General features: G+C 39.3%; 1 protein-coding gene across 6 annotated transcripts in view; it reads left to right on the top strand.

Moving 5' to 3' along the window:
• Nucleotides 1–21,961, top strand: part of LOC122554978 (ribosomal protein S6 kinase alpha-3) — a 127,048-nt gene that overhangs the window by 36,355 nt on the left and 68,732 nt on the right. For all 6 annotated transcript variants that reach the window (XM_043700465.2, XM_043700467.2, XM_043700466.2 and 3 more), the window contains 3 exons: nt 7,080–7,199; nt 16,775–16,856; nt 20,215–20,295. In XM_043700465.2, the coding sequence (XP_043556400.1) occupies nt 7,080–7,199; nt 16,775–16,856; nt 20,215–20,295 (283 nt within the window). The remainder of the gene's footprint in view (nt 1–7,079; nt 7,200–16,774; nt 16,857–20,214; nt 20,296–21,961) is intronic.

The following is a 21,961-nucleotide window of genomic DNA, read 5'->3' as shown; positions in this document are numbered from 1 at the left end:
ATGTGGCTGTGGTAGTGGGTCTGTTTCAGTACATGGTTGAAGAGCTTCAGGGCAGAGGAGATGACCTGCGGGGTTTCAGTGAGCGAGAGAGACTCAGATTCTTATGGAGAGAGGAGAACTTCTTCAATGTAGGCATCCTTGCAAGAGGATTCGTAGTAAGATTAAAATCAACCTTTGCCACTATAGACCAGTGAGCCTGATGTCTGTAGTGGGCAAGTTGTTGGAGGGAATCCTGAGGGACAGGATGTACATGTATTTGGAAAGGCAAGCACTGATTAGGGATAGTCAACATAGCTTTGTACGTGGGAAATTGTGTCTCTCAAACTTGATTGCATTTTTTTTGAAGAAGTATCCAAGAGGATTGATAAGGGCAGAGAGGTAGATGTGATCTGAATGGACTTCAGTAAGGCATTCGACAAGGTTCCCCATGGGAGACTGGTTAGCAAGGTTAGATCTCACAATACAGGGAGAACTAGCCATTTGGATACAGAACTGGCTCAAAGGTAGAAGACAGAGGGTAGTGGTGGAGGGTTGTTTTTCAGACTGGAGGCCTGTGACCAGTGGAGTGCCATAAGGATCGGTGCTGGGTCCACTACTCTTTGTCATTTACATAAATGATTTGGATGTGAGCGTAAAAAGGTATAGTTAGTAAGTTTGCAAATAACACCAAAAGTGGACAGTGAAGATGCTTACCTCAGATTACAGTGGGATCTGGACCAGATGGGCCAATGGGCTGAGAAGTGGTAGATGGAATTTAATTCAAATAAATGCGAGGTGCTGCATTTTGGGAAAGCACATCTTAACAGGACTTGTACACTTAATGGTAAGGTCCTACGGAGTGTTGCTGAACAAAGAGACCTTGGAATGCAGGTTCATTGCTCCTTGAAAGTGGAGTCGCAGGTATATAGGATAGCGAAGGTGGTACTTGGTATGCTTTCCTTTATTGGTCAGAGTATTGAGTACAGGAGTTGCGAGATCAAGCTGTGGCTGCACAGGACATTGGTTAGACCACTGTTGGAATATTAGATTAGATTCCCTACGGTGTGGAAACAGGTCCATCGGCCCAACAAGTCCACACCGACCCTCCGAAGAGCAACCGACCCAAACCCATTCCCCTACCTTTACTCCTGACTAAGGCACCTAACACTATGGGCAATTTAGCATGGCCAATTCACCTAACCTGCACATCTTTGGACTGTGGGAGGAAACCGGAGCACCTGGAGGAAACCCACGCAGACACTGGGAGAATGTGCAAACTCCACACAGTTGCTAGAGTCGAGAATTGAACCCGGATCCCTGGCGCTGTGATGCAGCAGTGCTAACCACTGAGCCACCATGCAGCCCTAATTCTGGTCTCCTTCGTATCGGAAACTTGAAAGGGTTCAGAAAAGATTTACAAGGGCATTGCTAGGATTGGAGGATTTGAGCTATAGCGAGAGGCTGAATAGGTTGAGGCTGTTGTCCCTGGAGCGTCGGAGGCTGAGGGGTGATCTTATGGAGGTTTACAAAATTATGAGGGGGATGGGTAAGATAAATAGGTAAAGTCTTTTCCTTGGGATAGAGGATTCCAGAATGAGAGGGCATAGGCTTAGGGTGAGAGGGGAATGGTATAAAAGGGACCTAAGGGGCACTGTTTTCATGCAGAGGGTGGTACGTGTATGGAATGGGCTGCCAGAGGAAGTGGAAGATGCTAGTACAACTGAAACGTTTTAAACGTTTTTGGATGGGTATATGGGCCAGGTGTTGGCAGGTGGGACTAGATTGGGTTGGGATATCTGGTCAGTATGGGTGGGTTGGACCAAAGGGTCTGTTTCTGTGCTGCACATCTACTTAGGTAAAATTACACTTGACATTTACATAAAGGACAAGTCCTTTCTTGAAACATTTATGAATACAACCATCGTTCTTTCACGGATGAAAAGAAAATTTCAAAAATGCATATATCTTATTCTAAGATCTTTCCAAAGCGTCAAAGCCTGAAGACAGTCGATGATGTGATGGGGATAATGGGGTACGTAGCTGTTTGATAGAAGTGGTTTGTGATGTTACAAAAGAGCCTGTGCTGCAAACTCAAATATCCTCTGTTCACTATGGACTATTTAATGCTGCTTAACTCTAGAGAAAATATATCAGTAAGTGTTTGTGACAGTGTTATGTTAATGGAACTCAAAATTATGAAGATGCTGTGCTAAATGAAAAGGACAAATATGCTTTGATAAATTTCTGTAGGGGCAAGTGTAGGTTATCTATTTTAGTGTAAGTCTTATTGCATGCACAGTTACACAGAAATATGTTGCAGAGGCTAGTGTCCCTGCTTCTGTGCCTAAAGATTTGAGTTCAGGTCTCACCTTGGGTGAGATGGCCAAAGAGGTGTTGTAACACAATCAAACGTCTTGATTTTAAGAGAACAAGCTACACAAGTTCAACAGATTCATATTTCATGCTTTCCAATGGTGAGGCAGAGAGTAAAATGACGGCAGCAGAAGCGAACCCAGGTTTTGACTATTTGTATTTAGCCATTTATTTGATCACTTAATAGTGCTTTCTCTTTGTGCATAGGTACCTTTAGGCTTGCTGTTGCTTTGTCGTGAATGGTGGCCGATCATATTGCTGTTTTCTTTCCTTACTTGTCATCTGTGGCTATTACCATTTTTCACTTGTGCTCTTTCTATATTTCAATCAATTTTTAACATTATTACAGTCATTGTAATGTTGACTGATATTGTCATTCTCCTTCTTCAGGTTTCATTTTTCTTCTGCAGCTAACAACTCTGTAATTTAAGTATTACTTGTCAGGGACACTCAACTTAGAATTGCGAACTGTGAGGGAGGTGTGGAATCCCAGAAGAAAATTGACAAGTTGGTGCAGTGGGTGGATAGGTAGCAGATGACAGTCAGTGCAGAGAGGCAGAAAGACCGTACAGTCTAGGGGGTGTGGGAGCAGAGGGACCTGTGTGTACATGTGCCCAAATCATTGAAGTGATTGGACCAGTGAAGAGAGTTGTAAATCAAGTATAGAGTGCTCTCCAGCTTTATTTACAAGGTCTTAGAGTACACGAGCAAGACGGCGATGTTGAACTTGTATATGACACTTGTTAGATCTCAGGCTGGAGTACTCTTGTCAGTTATGGGCACTACGTTATAAGAAAGATGCAAATGAATTGGACAGAGTGCAGAAGCAATTTGAGAACGGTTCCAGGCATGAGATTGGATTGAAGCTGGGCCTGTTCTTGCAGAGTGGAAGGCTGAGAGAAGATCTGATTGAGGTTTCCAAAATCATGAGCAAGCTGGACAGAGTAGATAGGCTGAGTGTTTGTAAAATAATAACAAGAGGACATAGATTTAAAGTTAAAGTTACGTAACTAAAACAATCTTTTCCACACAGCAAGTTGTTAGACCATGGAACATACTACCTGGAAATGGGGTAGGGGAAGGTTTGGTTGAGGCACTCAAGGGCATTGGATGATTATTTGGATCAAAATGCATTGAGCAACTTGCCCTCAATAGTTGGAAATAATGATTTGATACATTAATTGATTCTCAGGATTCGTTAAGGCTAATACATAACTGCAAAAGACAAAAAGACCAGAGGATCTGAAATAAAAACAGGAAGTGCTAGAAAATTTCAGGTCTGCCAGCATCTATGGCGAGTGACTTGGTTAATATTGAGTCCAATATAACGGTTCTGATGGCCAACATCCACAGTATTTTGCCTTTATATTACCAGACAGTTTTTAGTTTTAGAAATCCTTGGTCTGGTTCATGGTGTTTGGGTATGTGGCCTCCAAGTTCATAATCACAACTGCCTGTGTATCAAGACAGGGCTTTTTTGGGACTATCGAAACCCACTGCCCTACCTGAGAGCAAACTGAACACTATGGATCAAAATTTGTAAAGCTCCTGGTTTGTATGGCTTATCATTTGTTTTATTTTTATGTAGTCACATAAGGGATGCTTTTAATCAATAAATCATATAGATATTTTCTACTTTAGATTGCTGCTTGCTTGCTTAAGATTTTTACTGTGCTCTGAAGAAAATGGAAGATTTTTGGCGAAAGCCAAGCCTCCAAAACTGCCTCTGCTTGTTGGGCAAACCTTTGCGCTGTGCTAAGTGCATAATGAAAAAAGTTTGAAATTTCACTAAACTAAATCAGCAAAGCTTCTGCAGTTAATAAATTGTCTGGACCTTGAGAGCTAGTTGCATAAAATGGTTGAGTGTTTATGATTAAAGTTTTATGGTATGTCTATAGAATGTAAGAAATTCTTTTTCACCCATTCAACTTTTTAGTTGTCATCTGAGATGAGGCATTTGGACACCCAATTTTTTGCAAAATTCTAAGGAAATATTGTCTTTGCACAGAGAGCGCTTCTGTAATGAACAAATTGGAATCTGTTCTGATGCCCACCGTGGTTGAATTGACTAATGCTTTACTTAGCCCTGCAGATGAGTATTAGCCACTTTTAGTTCTTGCAGCCAAGTATGCCCTGTTAGAGCTGGTGCTCATCAGAGTTGAGAAATGATGTAAAACAAAATTTAGGTCGGAAAGAACCACAATGTTTCCAGAACTTAAAAAGAAATCTTTGAAATTGATAAGTCTCAAGAGCTATTGGATGTAAATTGAGCAATATGATACCAGGTGAATATGAACCTGTCAGTTTAAAAAATACCTGCAAGGTTCCAAATAGATTTATTTCAGATCCATGGCATGGAAATTTTGACACTGTGAAGAAAAATATTTTTAAGTTGAGGGAATAGCTAAGGTGAAATGATCACAAAGTAGATTGGATGCGAGACTGGCCCTAAAGCATAGTCATGCTAAATGAGTTAGCAAATCTTTTGGTGTGACAATGGATTGGACTTTATGGTCCAATCATGCATGGTTTCTGGCATTGTTGATGAATTCTAGTTCAAGAGGAATCGTTGCAATTAAATGATTTAGAGATTGCCATTTTCCATTGTGTTGCATTAATTTGTGCCATTTATTTTAAAGAAAGTATCTCTCATTCAGGGTGAGAAATAGGCTGAGTTGGAGAGCATTCCCTAGGCAATTATAGCACAGCCAGAAGCAGGCTAAAGTTTCCTTGATACTGTGCTGATAATATGCCCTGTTATTAACACAAGAAGAACTACCTTAGTGTAGGGTTTTTCCATTTCCACACCAAACAACCTGTACCGGTATCAACATAAAAATAGTTTTGTGTTTTAAATGTACTTCCATAAGAGAAGCTGTTGAGTACAGGAAACTGATTCGACGCAGAGCCATTGCAGCCAGCTGGCACTTTGGACTTTCATGCCATCCCTAGACTGGCTTTTAAATTTGTCTGAGGCAAACAACTAGTCTCAAATCATCTTGGCAGTCACTTTCTTACTTCAACCTTTTGAGGTTGAGATGTGTAGAATTATTACAGGCACTGCATAATTTCTTAGAAGCTGTCTGTGTAGGCTTTTGGCTATTCCAAGTTGAGAACTTAACTCTTTGTTAACTTGCCTACAATTCAAAATTTTCAATTACCTACTTCACAGTTGGAAGTTGACTATCTCGTGGCAATTAACATGTCAACATGGAAAGTTAGCTGTGCAGGTCTTGCTTAAGGTCACTTTCTGGATGACTTTTGTAAAGCAGTTGTTCTAATATTTTAATTGGTTGTCATTTCAGGGCTACAATATCGATTACCCTGAGTAGATGCTCACAAAATAAATTTGTTTTGCTGAGTAATGTATTTGTTACCTGTACTGCAAAGATCCAATAAAACAAATGACTAAACAATAAGATGACAGATTTGTTTTCTACAAAGCTATGCATCAGTTCAGTCCAGTCCAATTCGAACTTAAAATCAGATTAAGGGACAGTCCACCTATTTCACTGGTGCTTTCTCTGCAAGACTGCCTTGTGAGGTAGTTGTCATACTGATTTGAATATTCTAGCATAGATGTAACCACTAAAAATGAAAATCCCTCAACTGATAGGTGCTGACATCTGGTACATGGCTCCTAACTGTTGGCTCACCTCCTCCTTTAAATCTGTTGTTTTCTTTCAGTGAAGAATCCGGAAAGAGAGAATATGGATAATACTTAAGAGTCAGTTGTAAATATAGAAGCAGATGTTTCGGTCCATTTTGTCCATGCTGACCAGACATTCCAATCTGACCTAGTCATGTTTGCCAGCATTTGGCCCACATCCCTCAATACTTCCTATTCATACACCCATCTAGATGTTTCTTAAATATTGTAGTTATACCTTCCTCTGGCAGCTCAATCCATGCAAGTACCACTCTCTGCATGAGAAAGTTACCCCTCAAGTCCTTTTTAAATTTTCCCTCTCGCCTTAAACCATGCCCTCTACTTTTGGACTGCTCCCACCCTAGGAAAAAGATTTTGACTATTCACCCTATTCAGCCTCTCTATAACTCAAATCCTGCAGTCTCAGCAGCATCTTTGTAAATCTTTTCTGCACACTCAAGTTTAAGTCTGTAACTGGGCGACCACAATTGTATGCAGTATTCTAAATGTGGCCTTACTAATGATATCTCCGTTCCTATATTCTGTGCTCTGGCCGATGAAGGCAAGCTTGCCAAATGCCATCTTCACCATCCTGTCTGCCTTTGACTCCACTTTCAAGGAACTATGCACTTACATCATTAGGTCTGAAATGTGTTCTGCATTCTTGATACTGTAATCAGGTTTCATGTATCAAGTGGACTTACAGAGGAATTGATTTTTGCTTCTGTTTAGCTGCAGGTCAAAGCAAACTATTGTTGAGGGTTTATTCAATCTAGAGAGGAAACTATGTGACATCACCTATCTGCAGCATCTGACTTTCTCATTGGATCAAGGCAGTATATGGCCCCACAGTTGTGGAGAAAATTCATATCTTTGAGAACAAATATTCTAAATTCTTGACTAAAGGATGAAATTCCCTTGCAAACTTTGTTATTAAGAGTACAATTTAAGTTTTTATGCTGATGCAACATCTAAGATTTTGTAGAAACTACTTAGTCAAATTTGGCTATTAAATTGCCGTATTAATTTTGGATGAACATTTTTGCATCATATAAATACTTTTCTTTTACCTCTTCAGCAAGATCAAGAAAATGAACAGGAGATACCAATAACGTGCCTTGTGAAAGAAGGATGTGAAAAGGCTGACCCCTCTCAGTTTGAATTTCTTAAAGTTTTGGGACAAGGATCATTTGGAAAAGTAAGTCTTTGAAAGTTTTCTGAAAATATTTCACCAATATTGAAATATTAATTAGTGTTTTTCTCAATATATAGATCCATGGTCTAAGTGATTTGTTGACCCAGTTTGTAAATTATTACATTTTTCACTATTTGATTTTTAAATTTTTATTGGCTCCAGGGAGATTAGGGTCATCTCTGATTTTGCCACTAAACTGAAGTTATTTCATTAAGCTGTGATTTTGTCAAACAGTCAACAAATATGTCTTATTTGGTCTTGATCTAAGGCATCAATTTAAAGGTGAATTACAACGCAAGTAAGTGCATCATGCTATTACTAAGTCTATTCATCAATTTTTGTCAGTATGGAAGATGTTCAGCCAAAATGAATAGATTCTTGCATGCTAAGTGAATTGAGAAATGTGGGGATAAGTGAAAACTTGGAGCCATTCAACATTTGAACATGGTCTGGGAAAGAAACACAAAATGGTATAGTAAATTATGGCTGGAGATGCTGACAAATGAAATTAGAGGGGAAAGCCATTATCTTGGAACGTGAAGTTGGTTGGAGACTCTCGTAGCTACCTTTTTACCATTTTTAAAAGAAAATGTAGAAACTGAAGTTATGAAAAATGGATTAAGTACTATTTTCAGTTTTTAAATTTTGAGCCCACTATTTGAGAAAGGAAAGCTAAAAGAAAAGAGAACTACATTGTCCTTGGTAACAGGGGTAGCAAATGCTAATATTTATCGTAAAGGACATGATATTTTAACCCTGATAAAAATGATTTGATTGGGTGCAGCTGGATTGCGAATTTTATTAAGGATTTTACTAATAAAGTTGATAGTGGAATCAATGGATGTAATAGATTTGGATTTTCAGAAGGCTTTTGGTAAAGTTCTCCAAGGTGTGATTAGCAAAATTAAAACATGATATAGGAGGTATGGAATAGGGTTTGGTTAACAAATAGAAAACAGTAGGACATTCTCCTGTTGGCAGATTGAGTAATAGGGTGCCACAAATTAGTGATTGTGCCCCAGCTGTTCATGTTAAAAATCCAATAACTTGAATATGGGGGCCAAATGTAATGTTTGCTCTGTGTTGTGGGGAGGTCTATAGACATCTTTTTTGGGAGGTTTTGGACAGATTGTGCAAGAACGTGACAGATGGAATATAATGTGGAAAAATATGAAATTATCCACTTTTGGTAGAAGGAATATTTTTAAAATACTGAGATTGGAAAGTGTAGTTGTGAAAAGGGACTTTGTCCTTGCAATAAGTCAATGAAGGCCACGATGCCAGTGCAACAAGTTATTAAGAAGATTAATGGAATGTCAGCCTTTATCAGAAGAGGCTTTGAGTACAAGATGTAGTGAAGCCTTAGTTTCAGTTGTAAAGAAGTTGGTTAGACTGTACCTGAAGTATTCTGTGCAGTTTTGTTCTGTCTACTTCAAAAAATATTGCTACAGAGGAAGTGTGATTAAAATACACCAGACTTGCTCCTGGGATGGTAGGATAGTCCTGTAGGAGATATTGGGCAAACTGGGCCTGTAGTATCTTCTGGCTCAAAGAATGTGAGGTGATTTCATTGAAATCTACAAAATACTTAACGGAATAGACAGGGTTGATTCACTCGATGGGGAGTTTATAACCAGGGAACACAATTTAAAAACAAAGGAGATGCCAGCTGAGACCGCAATGAGAATTTTATTTTGCGTTCTATGAATCTTTGGAATTCCCTATACTAAAGGGTTTCAGAAGCTCGATCTAAAGAATATTTGCCATAGAATTTGATAAATTTTTGGTTGTCAGTGATATAAATAGTTATGGGGAAGGTGTGTCTAAAAGACATTGAAATGTTTGATTAGCTGTGATCTTATCAAATAGTGTTGCTCGATGGCCTCAATGGCATACATCTGTATCTGTCTTCCTATGAAGGAAGAAAGCAGTTTGAATCAGTACTTCAGTAAAAGCTTCTAATTAAATGACCATTTTTGTGGTGGAAGAAAGTATAAAAATTAGTGTAGAAAAATGCTGACTGTTTTTCAAAACAAATTGTGATGTAGGATGAATGCGCAAGATGTTGAGGCTTACACTATGTTCACTTATCCAATACAAATTTGAATTTCAAACTAGTACAGGAATTTTCAGCAACTTTTATCAAACTAAGTTATTATTAAGTGTCTGATGATGATGGGAAAATAGTTTTTTTTAAAACATGTACCATATACTATGGAGAAGCTTTACCTCAAAATCATTTAATCTCCTTCAACTGGAGAAACATTTTTTTCTTTTCGTGGACAAAAACAAGTTCCCTTCAGTTGTATTCCTCCTGTGCAGTGTCTATTTGATTCTGTCACTTGCTGGTTATTTACGAACAGAACCTCTACAGGAGTTTAAAGGCAGATTAAAAAATAAAACTATTCTGCATGAAAACTTGTGCATAATTTATCTACAATATATTTGGAAAAGCAAGGACTGATTAGGGATAGTCAACATGGCTTTGTGCATGGGAAATCCTGTCTCACAAACTTGATTGAGATTTTTGAGGAAGTAACAAAGAGGATTGATGAGGGCAGAGCAGTAGATGTGATCTATATGGACTTTAGTAAGGAGTGCGACAAGGTTCCCCATGGGAGACTGATTAGCAAGGTTAGATTTCATGGAATAAAGGGAGAACTAGCCATTTGGATACAGAACTGGCTCAAAGGTAGAAGACAGAGGGTGGTGGTGGAGAGTTATTTTTCAGACTGGAGGCCTGTGACCAGTGGAGTGCCAAAACGATCAGTGCTGGGTCCTCTGCTTTTTGTCATTTACATAAATGATTTGGATGCGAGCATAAGAGGTACAGTTAGTAAGTTTGCAGATGACACCAAAATTGGAGGTGTAGTGGACAGCGAAGAGGGTTACCTCAGATTACAACAGGATCTTGATCAGCTGGGCCAATGGGCTGAGAAGTAGCAGATGGAGTTTAATTCAGATAAATGCGAAGTGCTGCATTTTGGGAAATCAAATCTTAGCCGGACTTGTACACTTAATGGTAAGGTCCTAGAGAGTGTTGCTGAACAAAGAGATCTTGGAGTGCAGGTTCACAGCTCCGTGAAAGTGGAGTCGCAGGTAGATAAGATAGTGAAGAAGGCATTTGGCATGCTTTCCTTTATTGGTCAGAGTATTGAGTACAGGAGTTGGGAGGTCATGTTGCGGCTGTACAGGACATTGGTTAGGCCACTGTTGGAATATTGCATGCACTTCTGGTCGTCTTCCTATCGGAAAGATGTTGTGAAACCTGAAAGGTTTCAGAAAAGAATTACAATGATGTTGCCAGGGTTGGAGGATTTGAGCTATAGGAGAGGCTGAATAGGTTGGGGCTGTTTTCCCTGGAGGGTCGGAGGCTGAGGGGTGACCTTAGAGGCTTACAACATTGAGGGGTATGGAAAGGATTAATAGGCAAAGTCTTTTCCCTGGGGTCAGGGAGTCTAGAACTAGAAGGCATAGGTTTAGGGTGAGAGGGGAAAGATATAAAAGAGACCTAAGGGGCAACTTTTTCACGCAGAGGGTGGCACGTGTATGCAATGAGCTGCCAGAGGAAGTGGTGGAGGCTGGTACAATTGCAACATTTAAGAGGCATTTGGATGGGTATATGAATAGGAAGGGTTTGGAGGGATATGGGCCAGGTGCTGGCAGGTGGGACTAGATTGGGGTGGGATATCTGGTCGGCATGGAACGGTTGGAACAAAGGATCTATTTCCATGCTGTACATCTCTATGACTTAAGTTTCTTAATCATTTTTAGTGTTTAGGTTTTAATATAATGGTGTATTGATAATGGTCAGTCTTGTGAAGGATTTGCTCTTTTTTAAAAAAAAATCTATATTACGCTGTCCTGTTGGCACCGTGACCCAATTTAATTTGTCTGAGAGCGAGGCACCCCCCCCCCCCCACCCCCAAAAATCAGGTTATGTTAATGGAAAATTGTTTATACTGGAATGGTTTATGACGGATGGAGTAAACATTGGAAACCATTAGCTTGTTACTTGGCTCAGAAGAATCAAAGACTTTAGTTTGAGAAGCTCCACAGAATGAATGTTTTTGGGGCAGTTGGGAGGAGAACTCCTGGGGTCAGAGTGTTCTCTCGAACAGAGGAATATGTTATCTTTGTCTAGTTTGTACAGTTAACAGACCAAGAATTTGGTTAGAAGTCTGCAGGTTATTGAATGCTGAGAATATCTAAGATCTCAGTTTTGTGAGCATGCATGGTCGAAGACTGCACAATTCAGCAATTTACTGGACAAAAACTGGGGAGAATCAGTTGCGTTTAACTCAAGATTGGTATAGAGATGTAATTTTTCTGCGTTTGAATCATAATAAAGTGGTGTTGGGGAATAGGTTGAGCCTTCAATTTTCTGGATGTTTTCACATTTTGTGTTCTGTATCTAAAAGGGTGAAATCTTGCCAACCCTTGATGACAAACAGTGACAAGTCAGTTTGAAAAATATGATGAGATTGTGATTCTGAATTTTCCAGTGTTGGAAATAAAAGGTTCTGCAATCAATTTCTGAATGTCAAAGCAAGAATCGTGGTCGTGAGTAGCAAGACTCCCGTGTGTATGCTATTAGTATCTAATCTTAACACATTATACATTTTCCTACTTGTGCTGGCTAGAAACAAGCCAGCAATTCCCAATATAGATACCTGGTTGCTCCATCTTGGACAGCAGTCCCTGGCACCTCATTTTATATGTCATGGACAATAACAGCTCCCACCCTCTATGACAGAGGTTGAAATCTGACAAATACCAGCTTAACCGCAACATCATGGCACATCTCTGACCTAATTCCAACATAGTTCACCCCTTCAGTGCTGTACTTGGGAAGACACCTGAACCTTTCATAATGCTGCTGCCCGGGGAATTTGCATACATGGACAAGCATCCACTTCATGGTTTGGACCAGGCTGCATCACGGGTCATCTTGCTTGATCTCAGCACTCATGTGCTTTGCTGCCATATGTCAAACTTGAAAGTTCAGCGTTTCTGTTCTTGCCTCGCTGTTTAGCACAGTCTCAACTGTTCATGGTTGTCAGCAGTAATTAGTCAAGGAAGTAGACATGTTGCTGTATGGTACTATGCTATATAAATATTACACCTGCACATGTGTCAGCAAAATACGCAGCAAACACACTATGATTCCGCCAAATGGCCATACGTGCATTTCCAAGAGGCATAGAGTTCGTAATGTGTGTTGAAGGTTTTGGTGTGGGGTGGGTGGCTGCTTCCATGAAGCACAATGGTTGGAGTGGCTATCCTGTTAGGCTGTCGCTCATAGTAAAGCTGGGGGATGAAGACCTAAATCAGAGGTATGTGGGGACATGTGATAGCTCAGTACTGATGAGATTGCTTTCTCCCTTGCATTCTGTGAATGTGGAGATTCTGGTGCCTGCGTCACTTTGTGCCAAACATAATCTACATAATCTTCTGTCATCTCCGGAATTGAGAATGCACAATGGAAAATGGCTGCAACAACACTTAGAATGGATAAAGGAAGTATTTTTCTGTCTGAGCGTGTAGGCCTATTTGGCTGTACTCTACTCTCCTTTCAAGAGAGAAATTCATTAATGAAATGCATGCAGTGCGGGATATAAATCCTGGTGTGAGTAATAGTGAGCATGTAATTATAGATCGTAGTCATCTCTGTGAAGGAATAATCACAGGTGACCTTAAAATTCAATTCTCAATGCGGTCCGCAATTCCCAAAGACAGTCCAAGATCCCATAAATTTCCTCTAGGCTTGAACTGTAAGTCTTCACTGACATGCTCTCGTAGATTAGATTAGATTACTTAGTGTGGAAACAGGCGCTTCGGCCCAACAAGTCCACACCGCCCCGCCGAAGCGCAACCCACCCATACCCCTGCATTTACCCCTTACCTAACACTACGGGAAATTTAGCATGGCCAATTCACCTAACCTGCACATCTTTGGACTGTGGGAGGAAACCGGAGTACCCAGAGGAAACCCACGCAGGCACGTGGAGAACGTGCAAACTCCACACAGTCAGTCGCCTGAGGCGGGAATTGAACCCGGGTCTCTGGCGCTGAGGCAGCAGTGCTAACCACTGTGCCACCGTGCCGCCCAGTATGCACTGTTGCCTTTGTTCAGTGATGAGGCTAGTGAGACAAGGTGTCAGTGATCATCCTTACAATGTCCTGTGGCGTTTACACACAACTAATTGCGCAAGTAGGTTGGAATGATGTCCCCTATCTTAAAACTCTGCGTGACCCTCCTTGTTGAGATCGTCTACTGAGGACTATGATAAACCGTAATTTTTGTGTGAAGTAAGTGCTGACTGACATTATTAAGAACCAGTTCTCTTTCAGATATTCTGACAGACGTTCATTTGGACTGTGCCCCATAGATCCAGCCACAGCAGGGGTTACCTTTGCTGTGGCAGCAGTGCTACAAAGGTACAGTGAAATGAAAGACCAAATGTGCCAGGAAGTCCAGAGCTAGCAGTTACCTCCAGCTGCCAAGCAGCCATTAAATAAGTCACAGCCACCAGGGCCCTTAGGATGTGGAGGAGCTAAGAGGCCCAGGGTGTACACTATGCCTTTTCCCCAAAATTACCAGGGGTGCAGTGTTTCCATTATAGGAGGAAGACCCTACACACAGTCACAGACTATCAACTGCTGTGATTTAAAGGTTTGAATGATCATCCCATCCTGGTCGCCATCAAGGTGAGAACTTAGCTAAGTCTTTTATTCAACTGGCTGCTTCCAGGGATTCAATGGGGACCTGTGTGGTATCTCTCAATCCTCAACCCTCAAATGTAGTAAAGTTGTTACCAGTGCAACTTTGCCACATCACTCCATTTCATGTCATTTCCCCATGACAAGGTCACTGGTGCAGCCTGGGCTGTAAGCTTTGCCAATGTTGCTGGTTTCCCCTGGTGCAGGGTGAAATACTGTAAACATCATGTTGAAACTCCCATATCATATCGCAAGCTTTGTCAATGTGAAAGACTTCCATTCTGTCAACGTACAATTATCTGTGTTCATTACCATACTTTGGATGTCTGGATCTGGTACTATGGGAGATGGCATGCTTAAATTTTGAGACTATTTCTATTTTGTTTCTAGGGCTAAGTGCCTTACAAAGCTGGCTGTTGAATGACATGGGCTATCATCTGATTCCACAGTGCAAATCCCTGACTGAGGCTGAGCACAGATACAGTGCTGCCTATTCTTTAGCCAGGGCCATGGTGGAGAAGTCAATAAGTCTGTTGAAGATGACTTCCTGATGTTTGGATTGGTATTGGGATGGACCTTGCAGTACACCCAGAGTGTGTGCTAAATAATCTTAGCATGTTGTGCTCTGCACAGGTGGAGCAGGCAACTAGGGGAGCTGGGAGAACAGTGTTTTCAAAGGGGAAAGATGAAGACATTAAGCAGAAGAAACATTACCTTCAGAATGCAACAGCATCTGGCACGACAAGGCTTAATTAGTTTCAGTGGGTGTGATGTGGATGCGGTGATCATTCATTGACTGTAAATTTGTTGCTCGAAAGACTAGTGCCTGTCTGTTCCCAAAGTAAATGCAGCTCTTGTTGTTTTGTATTTTTTATTTTTGCTAATGTTAATTAAAAGTGAGCATTTTCAACTGTTTGAAGACTTTCAAGTTGATATTTTTGTGCTGGGCATTAGTAGCACATTCTTAGTGTTTTAAGAGGGGTAACATTAAGGATGAGTGGCCTGTGTAGTTTGATTTTTGTAATTGCAGTTGTGATGTCAGTAAAACAGGTCATGTAGAATAGCAGTACTTTTACAAACAAAAACAGAAATTGCTGGAAAAGCTGAGCAGCTCTGACAGCATCTGTGAAGGGAAATCAGTTCATGTTTCTGGTCTGGTGACCCTAACAGCATCCGTAGTTCTTTAGTTTTTATTTATTACTTTTACAAATGTGAACTTTGTGCTTAAAGTGAAGTGTCACCTCTGTGCTCTCAGTTTTTCTATGTGCCCACTAAAGGCAGTTCCTGGCTGACAGTGCTTAACCTGGTGCACAGCTAGGTGTTAATGGCAGCAGCATTGAGAATCCATGCAGTGACAAGTATCTTTACCATTGCTGAATACACAGTACCATGATTGGGATGTAGAGATGCATAGTTTGAGGCAAGCTCTGGAGAGTAGAATGAGAGCGCCCAACAGAACTCTGGGAGAAAAACTCCCTGAAAAAGTACACGGTTGATCTTTGGTAAAATTCAGGCCATTGCTTTTATTTTAGTTTTTGTCTTTTGCATAATAAATTTCAATTGTTGCACTCCACAGCCTTGTGACGTTTGTTTGTTTGTTTGTTTGTTTTTGTTTGTTTCAGTGAATCACTGCTTTAATAATTAAAATTTTAAAAGTCTAAACAGAACACAGACTTGAAATGCTAAATCTTTTCTCCCTCCACAGATGCTGCCAGATCTCTAATTTCTCTAGCACTTTTATTTTCAGATTTCTAGCATCTATACTATTTTGCTTTTAAAATGATCTATCAACATTGTCAGCCATCATGAATGTGGGATCCAAAAATTAAATTTTAATAATACTAAATTATTTCTTTGTTAAACTCTGGTTCTCTCCATCTTGCATCTGTATGTACAGAGGAAACTGAAACTAAGCATGGATCTGCAAATTTTAAACTCTGCATTGCTATTGCAACTACTGTAAGGGCACAATGGAATGTTGCTGTACCACATAAGAATACATGAGACAATACAGTCGGGTCTGATGTAACAAGATGGTTCAATCGTTGTGCATTCTCACATTAGAAGAAAATCGCGCTATAGCCGTGCTATTTAAACTAATAGGGCTGGAATCGCGTTGTAACCAATACAAGTACGGAACGTTCACAGTCTACAAATAATGGTCTAAATTCTTCAATCACATTAAAGGCAGTTCGCGTTAAAGAAACAAGCATTATAGCAGAACAGACTATATAGTCCTTCTAAATGGCTCTGCCAGTCTGTAATAAGATCATGTGTGAAAGTCTATATTACGTGCCAAAATTCATTCATGGAGCACAGAAGCTGTCCATTTACTCTTGGGGTTAAATATGGGGGTGGGGGTAACAGTTTAGCATTATTGTTTGGATTTGCATTTGGCTCGTGCTATCTGTTACTCCTTCTGTAATTGGGCCATTCTCCATCATTGGCTGTGCCTTCAGCTTCCCAAGTTTCCGTAATGTTCCCTCCAAGCAGTGCGATCGCCCTCTTTTCCCTGTGAAAGCTGCATGCAAATTGGTTCTTTAAATTAATACGTGTTGGACTACTCCCAAATTTAAACAGGCCAAGCATTTGAACAAATCATGTACACTCCAAAAGAAAGAGTATTGGCCCCAAGCTCTGAAATCTATTCCCTCAAAACCTCTTTTTTTAAAATTCCCGGCAGAACTTTTATTTTTAAAAGCCTACCTCTCTTCAAACTTTAAACACTCCTCTCAGCTGTTTCGTTGGTGCATTGTCAATTTTGTCTGCTTATATTTCTCTGAAACTTCTTTTCTAAATTGGTGTATTATGAATGCTAGTTTTAACGCAAAATATTCTTTCCCTTCTATATTTAGGTGTTTCTGGTTAGGAAAGCCCAAGGTTCTGATGCTGGACAATTATATGCTATGAAGGTGCTTAAAAAGGCTACATTAAAAGGTATGTAATTTATTATATGTACGTGTTTTGCCCTGCATTTGAACTCATGATATTGCACTTTTCTGCAAACAATTCAGTATACTTTAAATTTTTTCTACCAACTTATGGTATTTGTAATTGTGGTTAGTGGAAAGCTGATGCACATCCATAAATGCTGAATTAATACTAAGGAATAAATTGACATTGCAAAGGTTATAAGTATAGGTGTAATTGATTGATAGTGGGTGTAATGAGCACAGTACAGTAGCACATGGATGAGCAGAGACTTTGTGAATACTCAAATTATTTAACGGTGGCCCAACCAAAAAAATATTTCTTTTTAAAAAAAAAGTCATTAGTAACGAGGTTAATGGAATATGGAAGCAAATAAATGACTTATGTTAAATGGTCAATCTGCCTTTAGGAAGCAAGCTTGTGATAGCATCACTATATCATACTTGAAGGTATAAGGGTCTCATACTTCATCTTACTCATCACTTGAAGCTTGACATTCGACTAGAAACATGTTCCTCCTGTAAACTACTAGGTTAATTGTATTATAGACAATGTTTATAGAGTAATGTTTATAGAGTTGTAATAAATGTGTTGGATCCATCAATACTGCAATATCCATGCCATATTTCTTGTGTTGAGGGAAATAATGTAAGCATTGTTTTAACTGATAAAGCACCCTGGAGGAAATCTCTACTATGCTAACATGTTGGTTGTCTATTAAAGACTTGTGTATTTGGGTAGGAGATATTTAGAAAACTAGTTCAAGACCAGCCAGACAATACCTCTGGACAACAGAGAATTCAGGCAGTTTCTCATCTTTTTAAGCAGCATCAGTTTTTGAGAATGCAGGCAACCGAACAGATCTTTAGGATATTAAACCATTAAGGAAGCAGCTGATTACCCTTTCGTTAGAATTTAAGTTGTTAAGACAAATATCTGGGATTATTTTTTAAAAAGGCTGAAATGCACTTTAGAGTTGGATCACATTTTTTGCATATCATGTTATGTCACCTTTACTGAATAACTGTTCAAATGATTTGTGCCGTTCTATCTTACAGGTCAAGCAATTGATCTTCCCAAGAAAAATCTCTAGAAATCTTGCTGTTTTAATAGAGGGGTTTTGCAGAATTAGCACACCTGATCTTTCCATGAGCGATCAGCTCAGCTGGAGTACTGCAACAGGCTGTGCTGCAAGCTTACATTTATGAAAGATGTATGTGATTTGGTAGAATCATAGAAGGTTACTCATCAGGGATCAAGGACTTTAGCTATAATAAATTGTTGTAAAATGTAACTGTAGTTCTTGGAACACGATGGTAACTTAATAGACGTTAGGGAATTCAAAATGAAAGGTATTGATGGAACAGATAGGAAGCACTATTCCCTTTGTGGAATCAAGTAACAGATTTAAACAGCGAAATATTTAAAGGGAAAATTAGGAGAACTGTTTGCTAATTTGGGATCTGATATGCTGTAACCTAGAATGCTGATGTGATCCATAAATAATTTCTAAAAGGTGTTGGACAGGTTCTCGAACTTGCAAGGTTACTGATGTCTCTTTCAAAAAGTCAGCATTGGAATGAAGGTTGAATAGCTTCCTCCTTTGTGCTGTATTCCATTAACCTATATCGAAGAAAAATACAATGATTGTGAAAATGCTAGTATTTGGTCTGGTTGGAACTAACTATTGAATTATTTGGTTTATTGGCAGCCCTGTATTTCGGTATGGTTCTGCTTTTGTGAACAAATGTTTTGTTTATTAAATTCAGGAATTTATGGTGTGCGCTGTAAGTTATATATTTTAAATATACAATGAGCACCCACGTCACACACGCTTCCAATATTAGATGTGAGGTTAACTCCCTCTTGCCATTTTTAAGTTTCTGGGTATTTAGGTACTTCAAGCATTCTGGCCACTCAGTTCAGGACAGTTTCAGTACCCCACCATCACCAGGCAATGATCAACTTCCTGTTGAAGCTCAAAGATTATAGTGAATCATGCTGGGGTTCCATGTCCTTTCCTCATTCTGATAATTTCCCCTCATATGATCTGTATTTTCTTTCTAGATATCATTTCTTTTGATATGATTGTGGTCGAATGTAGAAAATTGAGGAATAATATGGTAGTGAATCAAATTAAATTTTTAAAATCTGTTTGAAGTTATTCCCTTGAGTTGGTATAAAACTTTGCCACTGGCAAATTAAAAACAAGGAGGCATAATTTTAATACTTCAATGAAATTGGGAGAAAAAAATCAGGAAGCATGTTTTGCATACACAATAGCAGAAATTTGAAATAATCTTTCTCATCTCCAATTACCAAGTCCCCTAATCTCCCTCCTCTTCCCTTCAGCCCCATCTCCTCCCATCCCTTTGTGTCCAGCACCCTCTGCCCACACTCCCTTCTTTATTTTAACACTTGGAGCTTTCAGGACTGAGCAGTAAACTTGTCCTATGTAAGGACATCAAGCAATATGAACCAAATGTTGACAAATGGAGGTGATGTACAAATGAATTGCAGTCTAATTGAATGTTGGGGCAAGCTCGAATGACTCAACAGCTTAATCTGATTTCTGGGAAACCGTTGATTCATGCGTATTTCGTGTGCATTTTGTGCCTGATTGCTATTGATGAAGTTGATGCAATTTCTCAGACAGTGGAACCTGGCAAGATCCCCATAGAATTACTTAGTTGCTGCATTTAACCTTGGTTAGGTGTCCCCACCCTTGGAATTTTGTTACTGGGAACTGTGCACTGCGTCACAATACTTTCCAGTATGAGAGGTTGTTACTTATAAGAACTTGTATATGGTGGGAGAAAATGTGAAGAATACAGCTCTGTTGACTTTTTAACAATGGGTTACAGCAAACTTTTTAAATTAACTGGCACAAAAGGGACCAGGAGTGTGCTGGTGGATCAAATATTCTGGATAATGAAGAGGTATGCACAATCGCAGTAAACCCTGATCAAGCGAAGTTTTGAGACAACAACATCCCTCAAAAAACTGTGTAAAGATATCAATGTGTCACTTAAAATCAATATAAAAATGCACAGTAAGTAATAGAAACATAATGCAGGTGATACACTTTATTTACAGCATAAATATTACGATATTTAAGGTATATAATTTTTGCTGATTTGAGTGCCAGTTGACCAGGGTCTGGTTAATAGTTTGCTATAATTTCTTACTTAGTCAAGTATACATGTTGTACTTTATCCTTGTTTTGAAGTTTATTTGCAGTATCCTGTCTGCAATGCTTCACTAAATAAAAATTTAACCATGTGATACATATGTTTCTTGCCACCTTTTAAGTTTTCTACTTAAGTATTTATCAAACTTGCCTTTCATTTTGCACTCGTTACAGTAAGAGACAGAGTTCGGACTAAAATGGAACGTGATATATTAGTTGAAGTGAATCATCCATTCATCGTCAAATTACACTATGGTAAGTTTGTTTTGAAAAAAAAAAGTAATATGCAGTATTGCAATAATCTGAGTAGATATGGGGGTGGGGAAGATGGTGCATTGTTGAAGTCTTGTGTTCTGATATCATTTAGAAAAGCTTTCGTAATATATGGAGGTGGTTCTTGCGCCTCTTGCAGATGTTTGAAACATTAGTTTATTAGTCTGAAGTGCGATCTGTGGCTCAGTTCGCACTTTATTCAGAGGATTATGTATTGATGTCCCACTCTGGGACGTCAACCCAAAGTTACTGGGGAGGACTACATTGCTGTCTTTCAGATGAGACATTGAATTGTGACTTTCAGCTGCTATCACAGATGAACACACAATTCCACAGCATCATTTTGAAGAGAATTTTGGGGAGTTATTTCTCTTCCTGCCGTTATTTATCCCTCCGTCAATATCACAAATACATTTTCTGACCATTTTCACACTTGTAGGAGTTTGCTGCGTGCATTGTTTCTTTCATTACAACAGTGACTGCATGCCACTGACTGAAGAACTCTGAGATACTTGAGATAACTGTAGATACTATCGAAATACAAGTTTGTCTTGTTACTTAAAAATAAAAGAACGTGTGTGTGATATGTTACAAATTACATCCTTTGTGACAGTGATAAATTATCCCTTCCTATTCTTTTGAAGTTGTCTACATCTTTTGACAATACATTGCACCTCTTGACACAATGCGCTACTCCATTCTCAAATCTGCGTTTTCACTGTCCAGCTAAGCGGAAGTGCTGTATGTATTTAGTTCTGTTCTAATCTTTCTTAACTGTAACCAGTGAATTACTTATACTGGCTGCTCCTCCTCATCTCACTGCTACCTCTGAAGTTTCCCAAGGAACTATTCTTGACCCTTCTATTTTTCATCTGTATCAGTGCTTTAATCTATAAACACTTCAGATTCTCTGTAAATGTGGATGGTCAGCTTTATTGAATTTATTGTCATGTGTACTGAGACACAGTGAAAAGCTTTGTCTTGCGAGCAATACAGGCAGATCACATAGTTAAGTAACATAGTAAATAATAAGTAAACAGTGGCGCAAAAATATCCAGGCGAATGTTAAGATCTGAGGAGCTTCAAACCTGTAAGTTTACATGAAACAGTAATTTTTAAAAGCATGCTATTAAGTTTAGAGTGTAAAATGATTGTAGGAAATAGGAAACTTAGATCTGCACGCAGGAGCTCACAAGGACTCGACCATATCCGGCGCCATTATCACTGTATACTTAAATTGACTTTGATTCATTACACTAATCTGGCATGCAGTATTTGAAAAGCAAAATTTCTCCAACTTAAAAATTGGAAACACTGTTAACTTTGGTCTCCGTCGAAACTTTGTTCCGTGCCCACTTTGATTGTGACAGAGATAAATTATACCTTCCTATTCTTTTCAAGCCATGTACACCTCTTGCCTGCTAATTGTTGAGATGACCATTTCCCCTTTTTCTATTTGTTCACTAATTGAATTTCCATCTACATTGCATCATCTACACCAATACCAAGACTACCACTTTTATAATGTTATTTGACATTGACCATTCTTTAAATCATCTGTTGAAAATCTCACTAATGCTTTTGTTCCCTTTTTAGACTTAACTATACCAGTCCTTACACCAGGTTGTCATCAACCTGTGTTTGTCCA

The sequence above is a fragment of the Chiloscyllium plagiosum genome, unplaced genomic scaffold (assembly GCF_037043375.1).
Source record: "Chiloscyllium plagiosum isolate Xiang-an unplaced genomic scaffold, Cpla_swu_hap1 HiC_scaffold_12, whole genome shotgun sequence".
NCBI classification, from domain to species: domain Eukaryota; kingdom Metazoa; phylum Chordata; class Chondrichthyes; order Orectolobiformes; family Hemiscylliidae; genus Chiloscyllium; species Chiloscyllium plagiosum.
This window is presented reverse-complemented; position numbering and strand designations above follow the sequence as displayed.